The sequence below is a fragment of the Equus przewalskii genome, chromosome 3 (genome assembly GCF_037783145.1).
Source record: "Equus przewalskii isolate Varuska chromosome 3, EquPr2, whole genome shotgun sequence".
In the NCBI taxonomy this organism is placed as follows: domain Eukaryota; kingdom Metazoa; phylum Chordata; class Mammalia; order Perissodactyla; family Equidae; genus Equus; species Equus przewalskii.
In genome coordinates, this window is record NC_091833.1 from 62,226,402 (window position 1) to 62,241,357 (window position 14,956).

A 14,956-nucleotide genomic window follows, 5' to 3' on the forward strand; every position below is an offset into this window, starting at 1 on the left:
TTTTGACCCAGCTTGCTTGCTCAAACCCAACTCTAGTACCTGAGTTCTTGGCCAGATCCCAGTAGTGGAATGTGTTTTAAGTTGCAAATGTGCCTTAGTATGTGGGAAGTCTTTGCATATCACTGAATCCTCTTGTTTTTATGCTAAAACATAGAAAACACAGGCTTGATATTGCAGCTTTTTGTCTTGCTATTACATGTATGAACAACTTTGTTGTGTACCCCACGGAGCCCAGAAGAACAGCTTTACTTGGCAAGAGGACCCATTAATTGGCTATCACCTTCCCTCGTTCATTCTTTTTCTCTTTGAAACCATTGGAATCTTGACTAAGAGAAAAAGCTAGTTAAGAATAATTGATTTTTATATCTGCTTTTTTCTCTCTAGAGTTATGAAGGATGTCTTATGGAACAATAAGATGTACTTAGTAAACTTTACAGCTATTTTCTTTTTTTTTTTTTTTGCTTTTTCACAGCTATTTTCTCATTATATGTTTAACAGCAAACTATAAAGCTTTAATTTCATTTGTTCAGGCTTATTTTGCAGTTATTGTCCTAAGTTTCCTTTTAAATTTGGTGGATTGAGCACATTCCTTTAACTTCCTTTCTTCCCAATGTCCCACTGATATTGTTTAAAGACTGCATTAAAGCACAGATCTGAAAAGCGGGAACAGATGTTATTGTATTAATCAAACTACCTTGAAGGAGGAGCAAAAGGACTTCGTTGGCTCAGTAACTTTAGTGTGTGCTTGCATGTGTGTGGGGAAGGAGGGAAGAAGATCCAAACCCAGATTTGAATGATGTCATCAAGTACTGTTTCTCTCTAAATGTTTTTAGTCTCTCTTTTCTTTTGTATTAGCTTTATTTTCAGCCAGGCAAAGATGGCTGCCAAAGGAGAGTGGGATGGGATATTCTAGCCAGACCTGGGTCATGTGGCCACCGCTGTGGTGGCTGGGAAGAATCACCTCTACCCAGATCACATGGAATATTTTCCCCACAGACAAGAGGGATTATGTTACTAGAAAAAGGGGGTGGGGAGAAAGCATGTTGAGCAGTAAAATTACAGTTCACAGTCCACTACAGGTACCATCAGAGGACCAGGAATTTTGAAGAAGATAGAAAGTTCACGGGATCGGATTGACAGCAAAATCTCAGAGGAAACTGGAACCCAAGATACCAGAGGTAAGCTCAGGTTTTCCTAGGGGAACCTTGGAAAGGCTCCAAGCTTGGAGTTAACAAATACAAAGAACAGTAGTGGGCAATTGGGTAATAATCAAGAATTTTTTAAGGAATTATTTTCTAAAGTGCTGAGTTAGTTGGGCCTCCTTTCTGCCTTTTCTCCAGGCTAAACAGCTCTGGTGGCAATGATGCCTGCCCTCAGGCCTGAACTCTGAGAACTATTCTCTTAAGAAAGTAGACCAACAGTTTAGTAGGACATCTAATGAAATGTTGAAACCTGAGAGAGAAGCAGAGGCACTAAAGCATGCTACTCTGAGGAAAGCAGTTTTGGCGGTTCCCAGTGAGCTTGACTTCCTGTCTAGGTACCTTTCTGGGATGTCTGCTTATACATATGCCCTGCCTGCTTAAATAGTACTACTCTCCCAGTTAAGAGAGAAGCCACTTGGGAAAACAAACCCGAACAACTCAGAGCCCACACTGGCTTCCTGTACTTTCTAAACTAACTTTTATTCACCAATATAAACAGACAGGGATATTCAGATGATTGAGGAGAATCAAGATGGAAGAGGATTAAGATGAATAAAAGAACAACTAACCTCAGATATAATTCAGAAGAAAACTTCAAAGGAAAAAAGTAATTGGTATTTCATTTTAAGATTTAAGAACACGTTGCAATGATTAATCATGGTTTCACTGAAAAGGGGGCAGAGAACCAGAAAAGATTTGAAAATTATAAAGAAAGATTTTAATGGATGAGCTAAATAGCAATTTAGCGTGAATCAAGACTGAATTGTTGATTTGGAGCTAAAGAGGAGAAACTCTGTTTATATGAAGCAAAAAAAAAAAAATTCTGGAAAAATTGAGACAATTAAAGAGGTATGGAAAATACATCACAAAGTTTTCACGTCTGTAAATATGAGTTCTAGAAGCAGAGAACAGAACAGTGGGAAGGAGAAAAATACTGAAAGAAATAATTGAAGAAAATTTCATGAGCTGGAGAAAGATAATGAATTTCAGATTGAAAGAGCCCATCTAATACCAAGCAGGATGAATGGACAAAGATCTACATCTGGTAAAATTTCAGAACTCTAAAGATAAAGACAAAATCCCCAGTTACTGCCAGAGAGAGGGAATGAAAAATGGAAAATCAAATGATTAAGTTCTTAGCATCCTTGCTGAATGCTTGAAGACAGTGGAGTAGGGTCTTCACCATTTGGGGCAAAGTAGATTTGGACCTAAATTTTCTATATTCAGCCACACTATTTATATATAAAGACAAGTACATTTTTTACACTTGGAAAAACTATGTACCTTAATATGAAAATATTTGAGATACTAGAGTACAATGAAATATATAATCCAAGATAGAGGATATAGTGGTAGGCTAGTGTTGGGAGGAGGAAACAGTGGTAACTACAGTGGAGATCTTGGGCCTTTGAAAAGAACTGAAGAAAGCTAGAAGAAAATTCAACAGTGTTACCAGTCTAGAATATGTGGACAATTCTCTTTCAACCGGTAATGTCTATATGACATAAAATTACATTTCCTTCAGTTACTAGTATTTACTTAGTCATGTTATAAATGTACTTAATTGATTTTTAGTTTGTAGAATTAATCTAGAAAATATACAAAATAGGCTTAATTGTAGTTATGAAGTAGAATGTGTCATAAGCCTTTATAATAAAAATAATATAACCTATAAAATAGGTTATAGAATATTGAAAAGATTGCAGATGTGTTGCATCTGCCTAGTTAGATAATAATACTTTTATTTATAGGGACATTCCATGGCCATGTGGTTTTTAGAAACTATCTGAGATAGAAGGAGAGGGACACATAGCGATTGAGTCCAGGAAATTGGAAAGTTGCATAGAATACAAATGTGATTATTTTATGCAGGATGCATAATTCTTGATTCACTTACACTTTTTTTTTAATTTGGTGAGGAAGATTGGCCCTGAGCTAACATCTGTTGCCAATCTTCCTCTTTTTGCTTGAGGAAGATTGTTACTGAGCTAACATCTGTGCCAGTCTTTCTCCACTTTGTACGTGGGATGCCACGACAGTGTGGCTTGATTAGTGGCGTGTAGGTCTGCACCAGGGATCTGAACCTGCAAACCCTGGGCCGCTGAAGTGGAGCTTGTGAATTTAACCACTACGCCACCAGGCCAGCCCCACACTTTCCATTTTTTATGTCAATTCCTGAATTCTTTCCCTGACTCTTTTATAAAAAGTGTATTCTTAAAAATTTGGGTATACTGCATTGTAAGTTTTTTCCATTCATAAATACATAAGTGAACCAAAAAAATAAAAAAATTTGGATATAATGGAAAATTCTGAGTCCTTTTCCCCACCAGTGCCTCTAAATAAGATGACATTTTCTCTGACTTACTGAGACTGGGATTAGAAGCCTGGTTTGTCCATAAGGAGGAAGTCAGGTGATCAAGGAGAGCCACAGCTACTAGAGGCAGGGTGTGTCTTCTGGGAGAACTGGAAGAAGGAAGTTGGAAATAGAAATGGCCTTTTTTAATCCTTCTAAAGATGGGGCTGATATCATGTCCCTAGCCAGACAATAATATTTGTTGAATGAAGGAGTTAATGTTATTTTGATGCCATTTCAAAGGCAGGTTGGCATCCTGTTTATGCTCTACATAGATAAAATGTTTTTTGAAAGCCTAGTTTTAGGAGTGTTGCATCAGATCTTTTGGGAAGGAGATTTCTAATTGTATGTTTTTCAGATTTGATACATAGTTTCAGATTTGGTACATAGTTTTCTAAGTAAGCTGGAGTGCTAAAAAACTGAGTTATGCAAAAATATACCCTTAAAATAACTTAATGATAAATATTTTAAAAGCTAAGCATTTTACTGGAAATTGTGGAATTTGTTTTAAGAGGGAGATGGTTTCCCCAAGCATACAAAAACAAATATTAAGTATAAAATTATATTTGGCAGTTCAGTTATGCTTTTAAGCATTTTGTAAGCTATTAATGATTCACTGTCTACCCTTTAAACATTATTAACTCCCTTCACTGAGAGACATTGGCGTATATGTTCTTGAAGAGGATGGGAGTTGATAGGCTTTCTAAAAATACTTGACTTGGATAAGAAATTGGTGATGGAGGAGTTAAAAGATATGAATGTGGGTTAAATTTGATTTCATAAAGCATACTAGTGAGATATCTATTGCACACATAAAAGTTTCTAATTATTGCTTTCTGTTTTCTTATATTATGTTAGTTTTTCTTGGAGACTTGTAGGAAAACTGGATTCCGAAATTTGTGGGGGATGTTGAAAGTTAATGGTAACATTGCTCCTAACATAGCTGTGTTGTGAGATATCCTCATGATGACCAAAGAGGTAGTTCACAGTTACATTGAATGAAATCTGTATTTCTTTATATATATGTATGAGGGTTGTGTTAGAATCCTGTCTATATATCTACCTTGGGAGCTTCAGTATGTCACTGGTACACTCTGAGATTCTCTTTATGTGAAGACCCCTAAAGATCCTCTCATGGTCAGGATCAGGATAGTGGAACAGGGAATGGTGCCCCATTTTGTAATTTTTGGCCTAGCTCTTGGTGGATACAGGCAATTCAGTGTAATACATTTCTTAGAGATGGAATTATGAATCTGAAAGAATAGTCTTTTGGTACTTAGAATAATTGCTTGCATGCAAACCGTTCAAAATTTGTTAGGAATAGATTAGGCTAGATATAACAGAGTGTTAACAGGCATCATGAGAGACCAGACTGATTGGAGGTTGTTGTCAGGGACCCTAGACTGTCAAGGAACCAAAGAATGAGAGCCAGTGACGGCATTGGGATTCTGAGGTTACTTTGGTGGTATTTACACCCTGATTATTTTCCATGCCTTTGATACTATCATACCATCTAATTTGAGTTTCCTGGAGCTATTTCTTCAGTCCCCTAGAATAGGACAGTTATCGTTCAGAAGAAGGGTGATAGAAATTGATAACTCTAAAAACTTGGCTTTGGACTTATGTCTTTTCTTGTATTTTGTATTTTTATCCCCAGCTTCTCTACTCTCCCCACCACTGTGCATGTATGGGGTATGTGTGTGCCAGGGTTGAGGTATGTGTTTGGTGTATTTCTTTTTGTTTGTAGATAATTCTTGCTTGAGAGCAGAAGATGGTTAATGTGTTGCTGACCAAATTGAGAGTGTTGTACTATCGGTAGATTTAGCCTATTTAAAACAACGAAAAACCAAAGCATTGAAATAAGTAATTTCTATTATATATGTGCTTGTTTTTATTTTTATTTGAAAATGTTGTATAATATAGACAAATTTGGGAGGTGAATGTGATCTAAAAACAGTAAGTGTTTTATTAATTTTTTATACATAGAACCTCTTGTGAAATACTGGAAAAAGAATGAATTCATGGTGTGACCCATCATGGGTAGAGATAAGAAATGCAAGTGTCCAACAGGCACAAGGGTCCAATAGGTACAACTGTTACTGGAGATGTGAAAAGAGGGACAAGCTGCTTTGTTTCTTTGCTTAGTATCTTACTTATATTTGGACAAGATTGTGCTTGTATTTCATTCTAGTAGGACACATCTGGATGAAATATTTTGTTTAAATATAGTAATATTTTCTGCACTGTTCTAAGAGGAGTTTTAGATTTTGTTAATTGGCTTAAAGATGTAAAAGGACTATAAATCAGAGAAGAGGAAAAAAAATTAATAAAGATTTTGATGTTAAACTCTGTTGAGGGATCGGCCTGGTGGTGTAATGGTTAAGTTCACATGCTCTGCTTTGGGGGCCTGGGATTCACAGGTTCAGATCCCAAGCACGGACCTAGCACTGCTTGTCAGGCCACACTGTGGCAGTGTCCCACATAAAATAGAGGAAGATTGGCACAGATGTTAGCTCAGCAACAGTCTCCCTCAAGCATAAAAAGGAAGATTGGCAATAGATGTTGGCTCAGGGCCAATCTTCTTCACCAAAAGAAAAGAAAAGAAAAGAAAACTCTGTTGAGAATCAGGATCAAATTTTATTGTAGGCTCTTGGAGGTGGACTAACTTTATTTGCCATTCTCTATCCATTGTTTAGTATAAAGGCTGTCAACCCAGTAAGCACGCAGTAAATATTTGTATAAATGAATGATGAAAATGTTAATGATGATCTTTTAAAAAAAGAAGCTTACTAGGGCTTGTTATAGTATCAGCCTTGAAAAATTTCTTTTAAGCAATAAAATAAATTATTCTAAAATAGTTCATACCCTTCCTCACATTTAGAATATGCTACTGGATGGCCTTTGTATTATTTTATTCATGAAGTTACAATTTTATATATCCTTACTTCATCCTTTGTTACCTAAGCCTTTTAGGTATTCCTACACATATCTAGAAGCATGTCCAACTGTTATGTTTATTTTGGAGGTTCTGGTGAAGGTTTAATCATTCATATTTTTAAATATTATCATCAAAATTAGTCCTGGGATGTTATATTGATAAACTGAGATAGAAACTGTTTTGTGCTGTTTGTGTTAGTTAATAAAAACTGCTTATGTGTGACCCTGTCTTCTTTTTAGTATACATTAGATTTTTTTCTAATGATGAAAAGATTACTTTGAAATTTTATGCCTTAAAAATGAATAGTTTGAAATAATGTGGAAGGTAAACAAATAAATCTATCCAACAGTATTTTAGTGATTTACTAATGAGAACATAATCAGAATTCTGGATCTTTAGAATACTCAATTCTGGCAGAAACTTCTTAATTTACTCCTAACTTAAAGAACCTACTAGACCTGGTTGGAATTTGTATTTTAGCAGAAGTAGGTTTTTTAAAAGGGTAGACTCCCAATTTTCTTTTCTTCAACTACATACAAATAGATAGAAATCTTCATTGTGACTTTTTTTTGGGAAATAATCAGCTGAAGTTCTTAATCTGCCGGGGGATGAATTTATGAGATTTTTTTAGTAAGGGGCAGAAGTTATATGAGAGGAGGTGTAATTTTCGTTTGAGATTTCTTGAAAAGTCGAAATGATGGGAACTAAGGATAAACCTAGAAAGATGCTTCATAACTGATGCTGATTTCTGATCTTGGTTTTTAAATATTGTATCATTAATACTTAATATTTGTAAGGAAGCAGGCAGTCTTATTCATTGTCAGAGTATAAGTTAGTTCAACTTGTTTAGGGGGCAGTTTGATAGCATAAAATTTTAATTATATGTACTTAGCACGAAATTTGCCACACAGTTATATTCAGGCACGTGCAGTGTGTGAGTGCTCTTTCATTGGGCATGTTCACTGCAGCATTATGAAATGACCGAAACAACACGACTGCTTATCACTAGGGAACTGATTAAATTGTTGTACAGTTCTTCAGTGAAAATTTAAGCAGTTGTCAAAATCAAAGAACTAGATCTATGTGCGCTCATCTGAAAGAATTTTCATAGAGTATTAAATTTTAAAAGTGGAGATGTAGAAAATTATGCCTATTCTGCTTCCATTTGTATAACCGTAATCTTTACACTAAGATGTGCTTCGTATATGTAGGTTATTTCTAGAAGGATACACTCACTGGTTGTGTCTTGGGGGTTGGTGAGTGGTAGGTTTACTTTTCCCTGTATTCTCTTTTATATGTGAATGTTTTCCACGTACATATATTACTTCATAGATAAAAACCGTAGTTAATAAAAAAGAAAGTAAACTGTGGAGATAATGAAAAGAATGTTACTGTGGTACACTGGGCATACATCTAGACCCTCAGTCATAGTGGCATGATTAGTTTAGGGGAAATAGTAGGTAAAATCATGGGGATAGCATTTTTAGTATATGGGCTTTCAAAAATTTGACCAGGTTTTATTAGCCTTTTAATTTAAATACTTTTTTTTTTTTTTAAGATTTTATTTTTCCTTATTTTTCCCAAAGCCCCCTGGTACATAGTTGTATATTTTTAGTTGTGGGTCCTTCTAGTTGTGGCATGTGGGATGCTGCCTCAGCATGGCTTGATGAGTGGTGCTATGTCTGCGAAACTCTGGGCTGCCGAAGCAGAGCGTGCAAACTTAACCACTCGGCCACAGGGCCGGCCCCTTAATTTAAATTCTGTTTAATTCTTTGATATTTGTATCTCATTTAGGCTTGGTTCAGGCTGTTTTACACTTGGGTTTCATAATTCTGCTAAAATAAAACTTATAGCGTAGAAAAGAGAAAATTTGAGACTATTCTAAAGTAAGCATTTCATTTCATATGTTTTGAGAGGGTGAAGTTGGTTAACATTTTGTTTTTCTAAGTAATTTGTTCTTATCTAGGTAGATGAAATCATTACATTTATCCTGCCACCAATTATCTGTCCTTTTTTTGTTTGAAAATATGGATTTTTAAAAGTCTTGCCCTTCCCTAAATAGAAAAAAAATATTTGATGGGAACATAACTCCTTTATAAGGAACTTTTGATTAAAAAAAGTTTTATGGGGGGAACAAACATCCACAAAATAGTAAATCATACAAAATAGGGTTGCTTGCTTGTCAACACATTTCTGTGTGTGTGTGTGTATTTGGTTTTCTTGTTTCTTGATCAAAGAAGCTAGTGCTGGCCTTAAATAAAATTGTAAATTTTAGAAGATTCCTTCATTCAGTCTTGGTATTTATTTAGCTTCCTATGTCCTTTCCCCCCTTTTTTGTAAGATGCTTTTTTCTTCACTCTGGACATTTGGATCTTCTTATTTTAGTAAATTTTTTTTTGATTTATGTTATTTATATGTGTTGGTTTACATTTATTTGCATAACTCTTACTATGTTAACTACTATTTATACTGCAATTCTTTTGCCATTGGCTAAAATGAAAGAACTTGTGCCATTGAAATCCATTTAAGTAAATAGGAAAAGTTTTCTGAAATACAAAATGAGGTTGAACTCATTTCAAGGAAGGTGGCTCTCTTTTAGGATACAGGGTCTTAAGGCAGATGTATTTGAATCTCCTTTCACATCTTTTTGCCTAGGGTATCCTATGCTGTGGCTTAGGTCATATTAACAAAAAGGAACAGAAAATAAAACTAAGAGGAAATAATTATTTTGTTTTATAACAAAGAATTACAGAAATTCTGATATATAGATTTTGTTTATATTGAGTATTTATCATAGCTTCCTTTAGTGACCTAAAGATAATCATCACAGAACAAATATTTTTGTCCATCAGAAATTATTCCTAGTAGTAGCAGTAGTTTAAAAGGGATTAGGATGCATTACTGGATATCAGACAATTCCTTTATTTATACATTTGTTATTTTGTCAGCAAATATTTAAATACCTGCTCTATGCCAAAGACTGTGCCGGCCCTGGGTATACATTGGCCAAAAAAGTGTTGCTTTCATTAACTTCTGATCTGTAAAGGACAGCAATAATAAATGGTAAATAAACATTCATAATTCTGTAGGAAAGGCATGATCACATATTTATTAGTAAAAAATTAACAGCAAATATTAGAAAACATAAGAGAAGCAATCTGATAATCCTAGAACGGAAGAGGATAGTGAATGATATGATTGACTTGATCCTTAGGGGACTGGATTTCTTGTCCAAAGAAGTTGGAAAGTCTGTTATTGGTTTATGGGAAACGAGTGCTCCAATATGTAAGTTCTTTGAACTCAAACCTATCTTTACTTGTTTATGTTGGAGGAAAGTTTGAGAAAGAGAAACCTTGTTGATGACTTCTCTTAGTCTATGGATGAAGCCATTTATTTGAAGCATGGAAAGAATTGACCTGGAAGGCAGGAAATAGTAAAAGCCAGTTTTCTAGTTCCTTTAAGCTGGGTCTTAACAATGGAAATTATTTTGTTTGAGAAGCCGCCAAATGCCAGGCATACACGTGCTTAAATGTAAGCACTATGTATGGTCTGAGGTAAAACATTTTTAATATCATTTGTTTTCCATTAATTTCACATAGCCTTTGGAGTCAGACCATTCTGGGTTTGCATCTTAACTCTGCTAACTGTGTGCACTCTCTGAGACTTGATTTCCTCACCTGTAAAATGAGGGTAATAACACCTGGAGGAAGTCTAGTAGATGGTTCAGAGGATGGACTCCAGAGACAACTGTCTGGGTTCAAGTCTTAGCTTTTCAATTTAATTAGCTAAATTTGGAGTAAGTAGGGCAAATTGCTTAGGCACTCTATGCCTCAGTTTCCACCTGTGTAGAATGGAAATAAAAATAGTACCTAGCTTTTTTTTAGGATTATTGTGAGAATTAAGTGAGTGAATGTATACAAAGTACTTAAAATGGCATATGCCATATAGGAAGTGCAGTGTAATTATTAATGTTACTATTTTAAATTATTATCACTTAGAGGGTTATTGTGAAGGTTAAATAACATGTATATTTAAAAAAAATAACTCATATTTTGCCTGACTTAGTAAGGGTGCCTCCTGAATATCAGAAACTGAGTAGTAAATACTTTATCTCATTTAATCTTCATATGAACCTGTTAAGACGAAATTTTATCTGTCTTTTTGACTGTACCTAGAGCAGTTTCTGATATAGAGTAGATATTCCATGTTGCATGAATGTTATCCTGTTTTATAGGTTACTAAACTGAGGCCCAAGGGACTACAAAAATCTCTTTCCGCTATTAACATGGCATCACTCTGAGGATATGTTACTGGCAGTGTCATTCATATCATCACTTTTCTCAGCTTAGATTTGGCCACATGTGTTAATGATAACTCCCTCTTAGTTTTTTTTCTGTCTTTTTCCTTTCCTCTTAAAAATTCGTTTTGTTTAGTTAGGTTAGGAAAATTTAGACTAGAAGAACTGTTCACCTTGTAATTAGATTGGTTAGACTTGTAATTAGATTTGTTAATCTGCACATTGAGGGCTCGTTTCAAGTTTAGTTTGTATGGCACCCCTACAAGTGCAGGATTATTTTATTAATGCTACAGAGCATAAAACAGTGTTCCTTCCCATTGCATTTTTCCTCTTCCAGATTACATAAGGAGGAAGTTTGACAAAGTAACAAATTTTACTAAACTGAAGGTCACTTACAGTAATGAATATAAAATAAATTGGCTCTGCTGTCAGTCACCCACTTTATTTGCTGTTTGATCATCCAGATATAGTGTTTCTGAATTCCATTTCGCTGAAAAATTTAGTTTCTTGTAGTATTTATAAGGGGGAGGCCATTTCTTTGGTTAGTAAATGAAGTTAAAGACATTCCTAGAAAATGAATCCAACCATGATGTGTTATGTCTTGCTTCAGTAATTGTAAGTCAGTTGAATGTTAATCTTGTTCTCTCAGATATTTCCCAACAGATTAGTTTATGGGAAACCAGTTTACTATTTTAAAAAATCTATATTAAGATCATTATCTTTGACATTCTCAAGTCAGCGCCTATAATATATGTGTTATATAATGCATTTGCCTAATGTAGCGAATTCCTACTTTGATATTACCTTGCCTCCTTCTTTGTGTATTTAATACAGCCATTAATCTCACTACCGGGCTTTACTAAGGATAAATTGCTACGTAACCCACTTCAGCCTCTTTTGTTCAACCAGGAAGCCAGACGTGTTAAATAGCTTTAAAAAATATATAATTAGTATGTTTTTTAATTTTAGGATTTTAAAATTTGAAATGGTAAAATAAGAGACTTTGTCTATTTTCTCTGTTGAAATTACTTGACAGAAGTTTGCTTTGGAATAGAGCTTCTGTATCTTTAAAAAATACACAGTGAGTCACCCCCTGCTCTTTTGGTAGATGCCTGGCTAGTGAACAGCTAAGCTGCTTTAGGCATGTAATAGAACATTCCATTTCCTGTTCCCTTGCTGACACAGAGGAGTGTTCCTGCTGGCAATGATCTAATCATAGTGCAGTAAGAAACATGGCAGTTTGATAAAACATGGTGGAGACAGCGGCTGAAATGGAAGCATATGTTCTAGAAGACATTCTTGAGGTAGGGCTAGGTTTGTAAATGAAATGAAAGTTGAAATCTGAACAAAGAAATCTTATCTGCCGGAATTATTTTACAGATGAATAGATTAGAGGAGAGAGCAAAGAGAGGCAGAGCATAAAAGCAAGATACGATCAGACCTTATTCCGTGTGAGAATGTGCCAGTCTGGTTCACATGATTACTAAACTAGTCTAGAATTGTTTTGTTTAAACTTCATGTTTTGTAAATTGTAGATATATGTTTGATAGGAAATTAAAAAAAAGAAAGGGCCTCGGACTTAATAAAAAGCCTTGTGCTGGTGGTGACCTTTAGATTAACTCATTAGAAGGTGGGGTCTGCAAAGCAGCTTTGAGTAGGTTTAGTTTCATATGTCTTAGAATTCATTTACATATCTAAGCCTAAAGCTCTGCTTGCAGTTAACTATTAAAAACAGCTGGTTATTTTAGTTTCTGGGGTAAAATTAAGCATATGTGTCAATCTGATTGCTTAATTTGGCTGGTACATTCTGATTGTAGAATTTTCGTGTGACTTTGATTATTATAAAATAAATTATTAAATTAAAAATTAAAAGACCCTAAAATTTAAGGCACTAACACTTGAGAGCTCACAATAAAAATATGCATTTTGAGTCATGAGAATTTTGAATTATATTTTCTTTTTTTTCCTAGTTATATTAATTTTATAAGAACCTATTTGAGTATAAATCAGTTCAAGGAAATACATGTCAAAGTGAAACTATAATTGCTTTTGGCCTTGGCTGTAGTATACTATCAAACATTTGCATTTATAGGTATAGATATTTAAATCCTATTTTCTTATCTATGGGGTTCTAGGGTTTTTTTCCCCCTCATTAAGAAAAAACTGGCTAATTCAGATAAAGAGGCTTTGTGATGGTGAGAAGTATTCCTAATACTTAGACTAAGATAATTTATTAAATATTTCACTATCTTCAGGAAGAGATTTTATTATGAGGAGAGGGCTTGGGAGAATGAGCTGCAAAGGGAAGCTAGGCGGGGTTAGCAGGAGAAAAAAGCCTATGCGCATTATAAAGTGCTGCATGATCAATGAGCATTTTCTGGAGTCCCTCAGTGTGTGCTTGGAGCTGACATTGCAGCAAGTCTCATGGTTGTTCTGCAGAATGAAAACTGATTCCATTGTATTATCTAGCTCCTTGCAGACACCTGCCAACATACTCTGTCCCCCTCTCCTTAAGAGCTTATTGTTTGAGTTGAATCCTGTGGTTAATTTCCATTCTTTCTCTCATTTTTGTTTGTTTGTTTGATATTATTGGTGAGTTTCCTTAGAAATGGTATGGTGAATTATCTACTTAGAAATAGTGGTATATACTTTCATCAAGGAACTTCAGTAATTAGGAGCAGTCATATGACTTTTTAGTGGTTCAGTTTAAACAAGTCTAATTAGATTATAAAGTTCTGGTGGTACATTTTAATTTGCTTTTTTAAAATTTTGCTTTAGATTTTAAAGAAATACACTTTATAGATCTCAAAAGATCTATTTGACATTTTTTTTGGCCATTTACAATTTGATATATAACAGATTTTAGAAGTCTTATTTATTTTCTAGGGAAAACCCACTTGAGCATAGTTTTATGCTTTATGTATAGGTTTTTCTAATGCTGTCTTAAAAGTTGGCTTCATTATTTCCACTAAAATTGCTTAGTGTCATTTTTAAGATTTAACATTACCTGGTTTGTTCATTGTTGCTAGTTGTTAAAATAACCTCTGGAGTTTTAATTCTTTGTCCTAATTTTCAGTCTCTTTAATTTGTTTCATGTATACCTGTTGCATTAAAACATACTGAGTAGTTTTGTCTTTATTTAATATTATTTGATTTAACTGAGTACTTTTCAATAATTGACAACTAGGTGTGCAAATTTTCCAAGTAGTAGTAACAAAATATGCTTCTTTTCCAAAATTATAAGTACTCATAATGACCTAACGCTAAAAATAGAAGTTCAAAGAGAATAAACTTGCTAAATCTCCAAAGCTAAATGTACCATTTTCTAAAGTACCTCATATTGCAAGTGAATAGGTACAGATTACACAAGCTTTACAAAAAAATATTTTTGTTTTTTTAAAGGGTTAACTCCTTGTATAAATGTCTAATAATGAAGTTTATCTATATAACACAATGACAGTTTTATTATTGTACCTGACATTGAGCTATCTGAAGTTTGTCACCATAATTTTACCCTTTATGACTATGTATTGAGCATCTGGGATTTTAGGTAGATTTTTGCTTGTTTGCATTAAACATTGGACCCCTTCTATTTTTTTCTGTCTTTGAGTGTAACTTGGTCCTTTGAATCATACATTTTTTAAAGGTGCTCTTATTAAATCTTAGTAAAAAGAAAACAAAATCAATATCAGTGTGTATAGTGCAGATTAATTCTCATCATGCTATAATTTACCTTTTAAATTGTGATCATTTATTTTATATACACATGTACTTAACTTGAATTTTAGATGATCTTAGGTAAAATATTGTAATTTTCTAAAACTTACAGTAAAACTGGAAAAGGTTGATTTCAATTTATGTCATTGCTTCTCACCTATCCGAGGTAGTGGATTAAACAGAATAACTTGTTTATTGAAATTATCTGAACAATCCAGTCAGTAATTTTCTTTTCTGAACTAAGGTAGTCAAAGTGTTTATGTTGCTTTTGCCCACTTTAACTAATACCCAGGAAAATAACTGAATACAGATGATAGAAAAAGAGTGGGAGGCTATATAAATATCTCTTGTTTTGTATTGCTTATGTTATTTTTGCTGAGACATGATTTTAATTTTAGAATTTTGATGCTTTTCCTGTAAGTTGTATGTAATAGTGGATCTCAGTACTT

At 34.2% G+C, this 14,956-nt stretch overlaps 1 protein-coding gene across 9 annotated transcripts in view; it reads left to right on the plus strand.

Moving 5' to 3' along the window:
• The window catches only part of ANKRD17 (ankyrin repeat domain 17), a 165,329-nt gene that overhangs the window by 16,945 nt on the left and 133,428 nt on the right, over positions 1–14,956 (plus strand). Inside the window, exon 1 of one of the 9 annotated variants that reach the window (XM_070614673.1) lies at positions 218–1,178. The exons of 4 other annotated variants lie outside the window; for them this stretch is intronic. Coding sequence is in view for 3 of the 5 variants with exons in the window: in XM_008526444.2 (XP_008524666.1) it covers positions 12,041–12,094 (54 nt within the window). In the remaining 2 variants the exon portion in view is untranslated. Of the gene's footprint in view, positions 1–217; positions 1,179–11,920; positions 12,095–14,956 lie in introns of those variants that run through there. 4 more of the 9 variants (XM_008526444.2, XM_008526443.2, XM_008526447.2 and 1 more) reach the window with 4 other exon arrangements.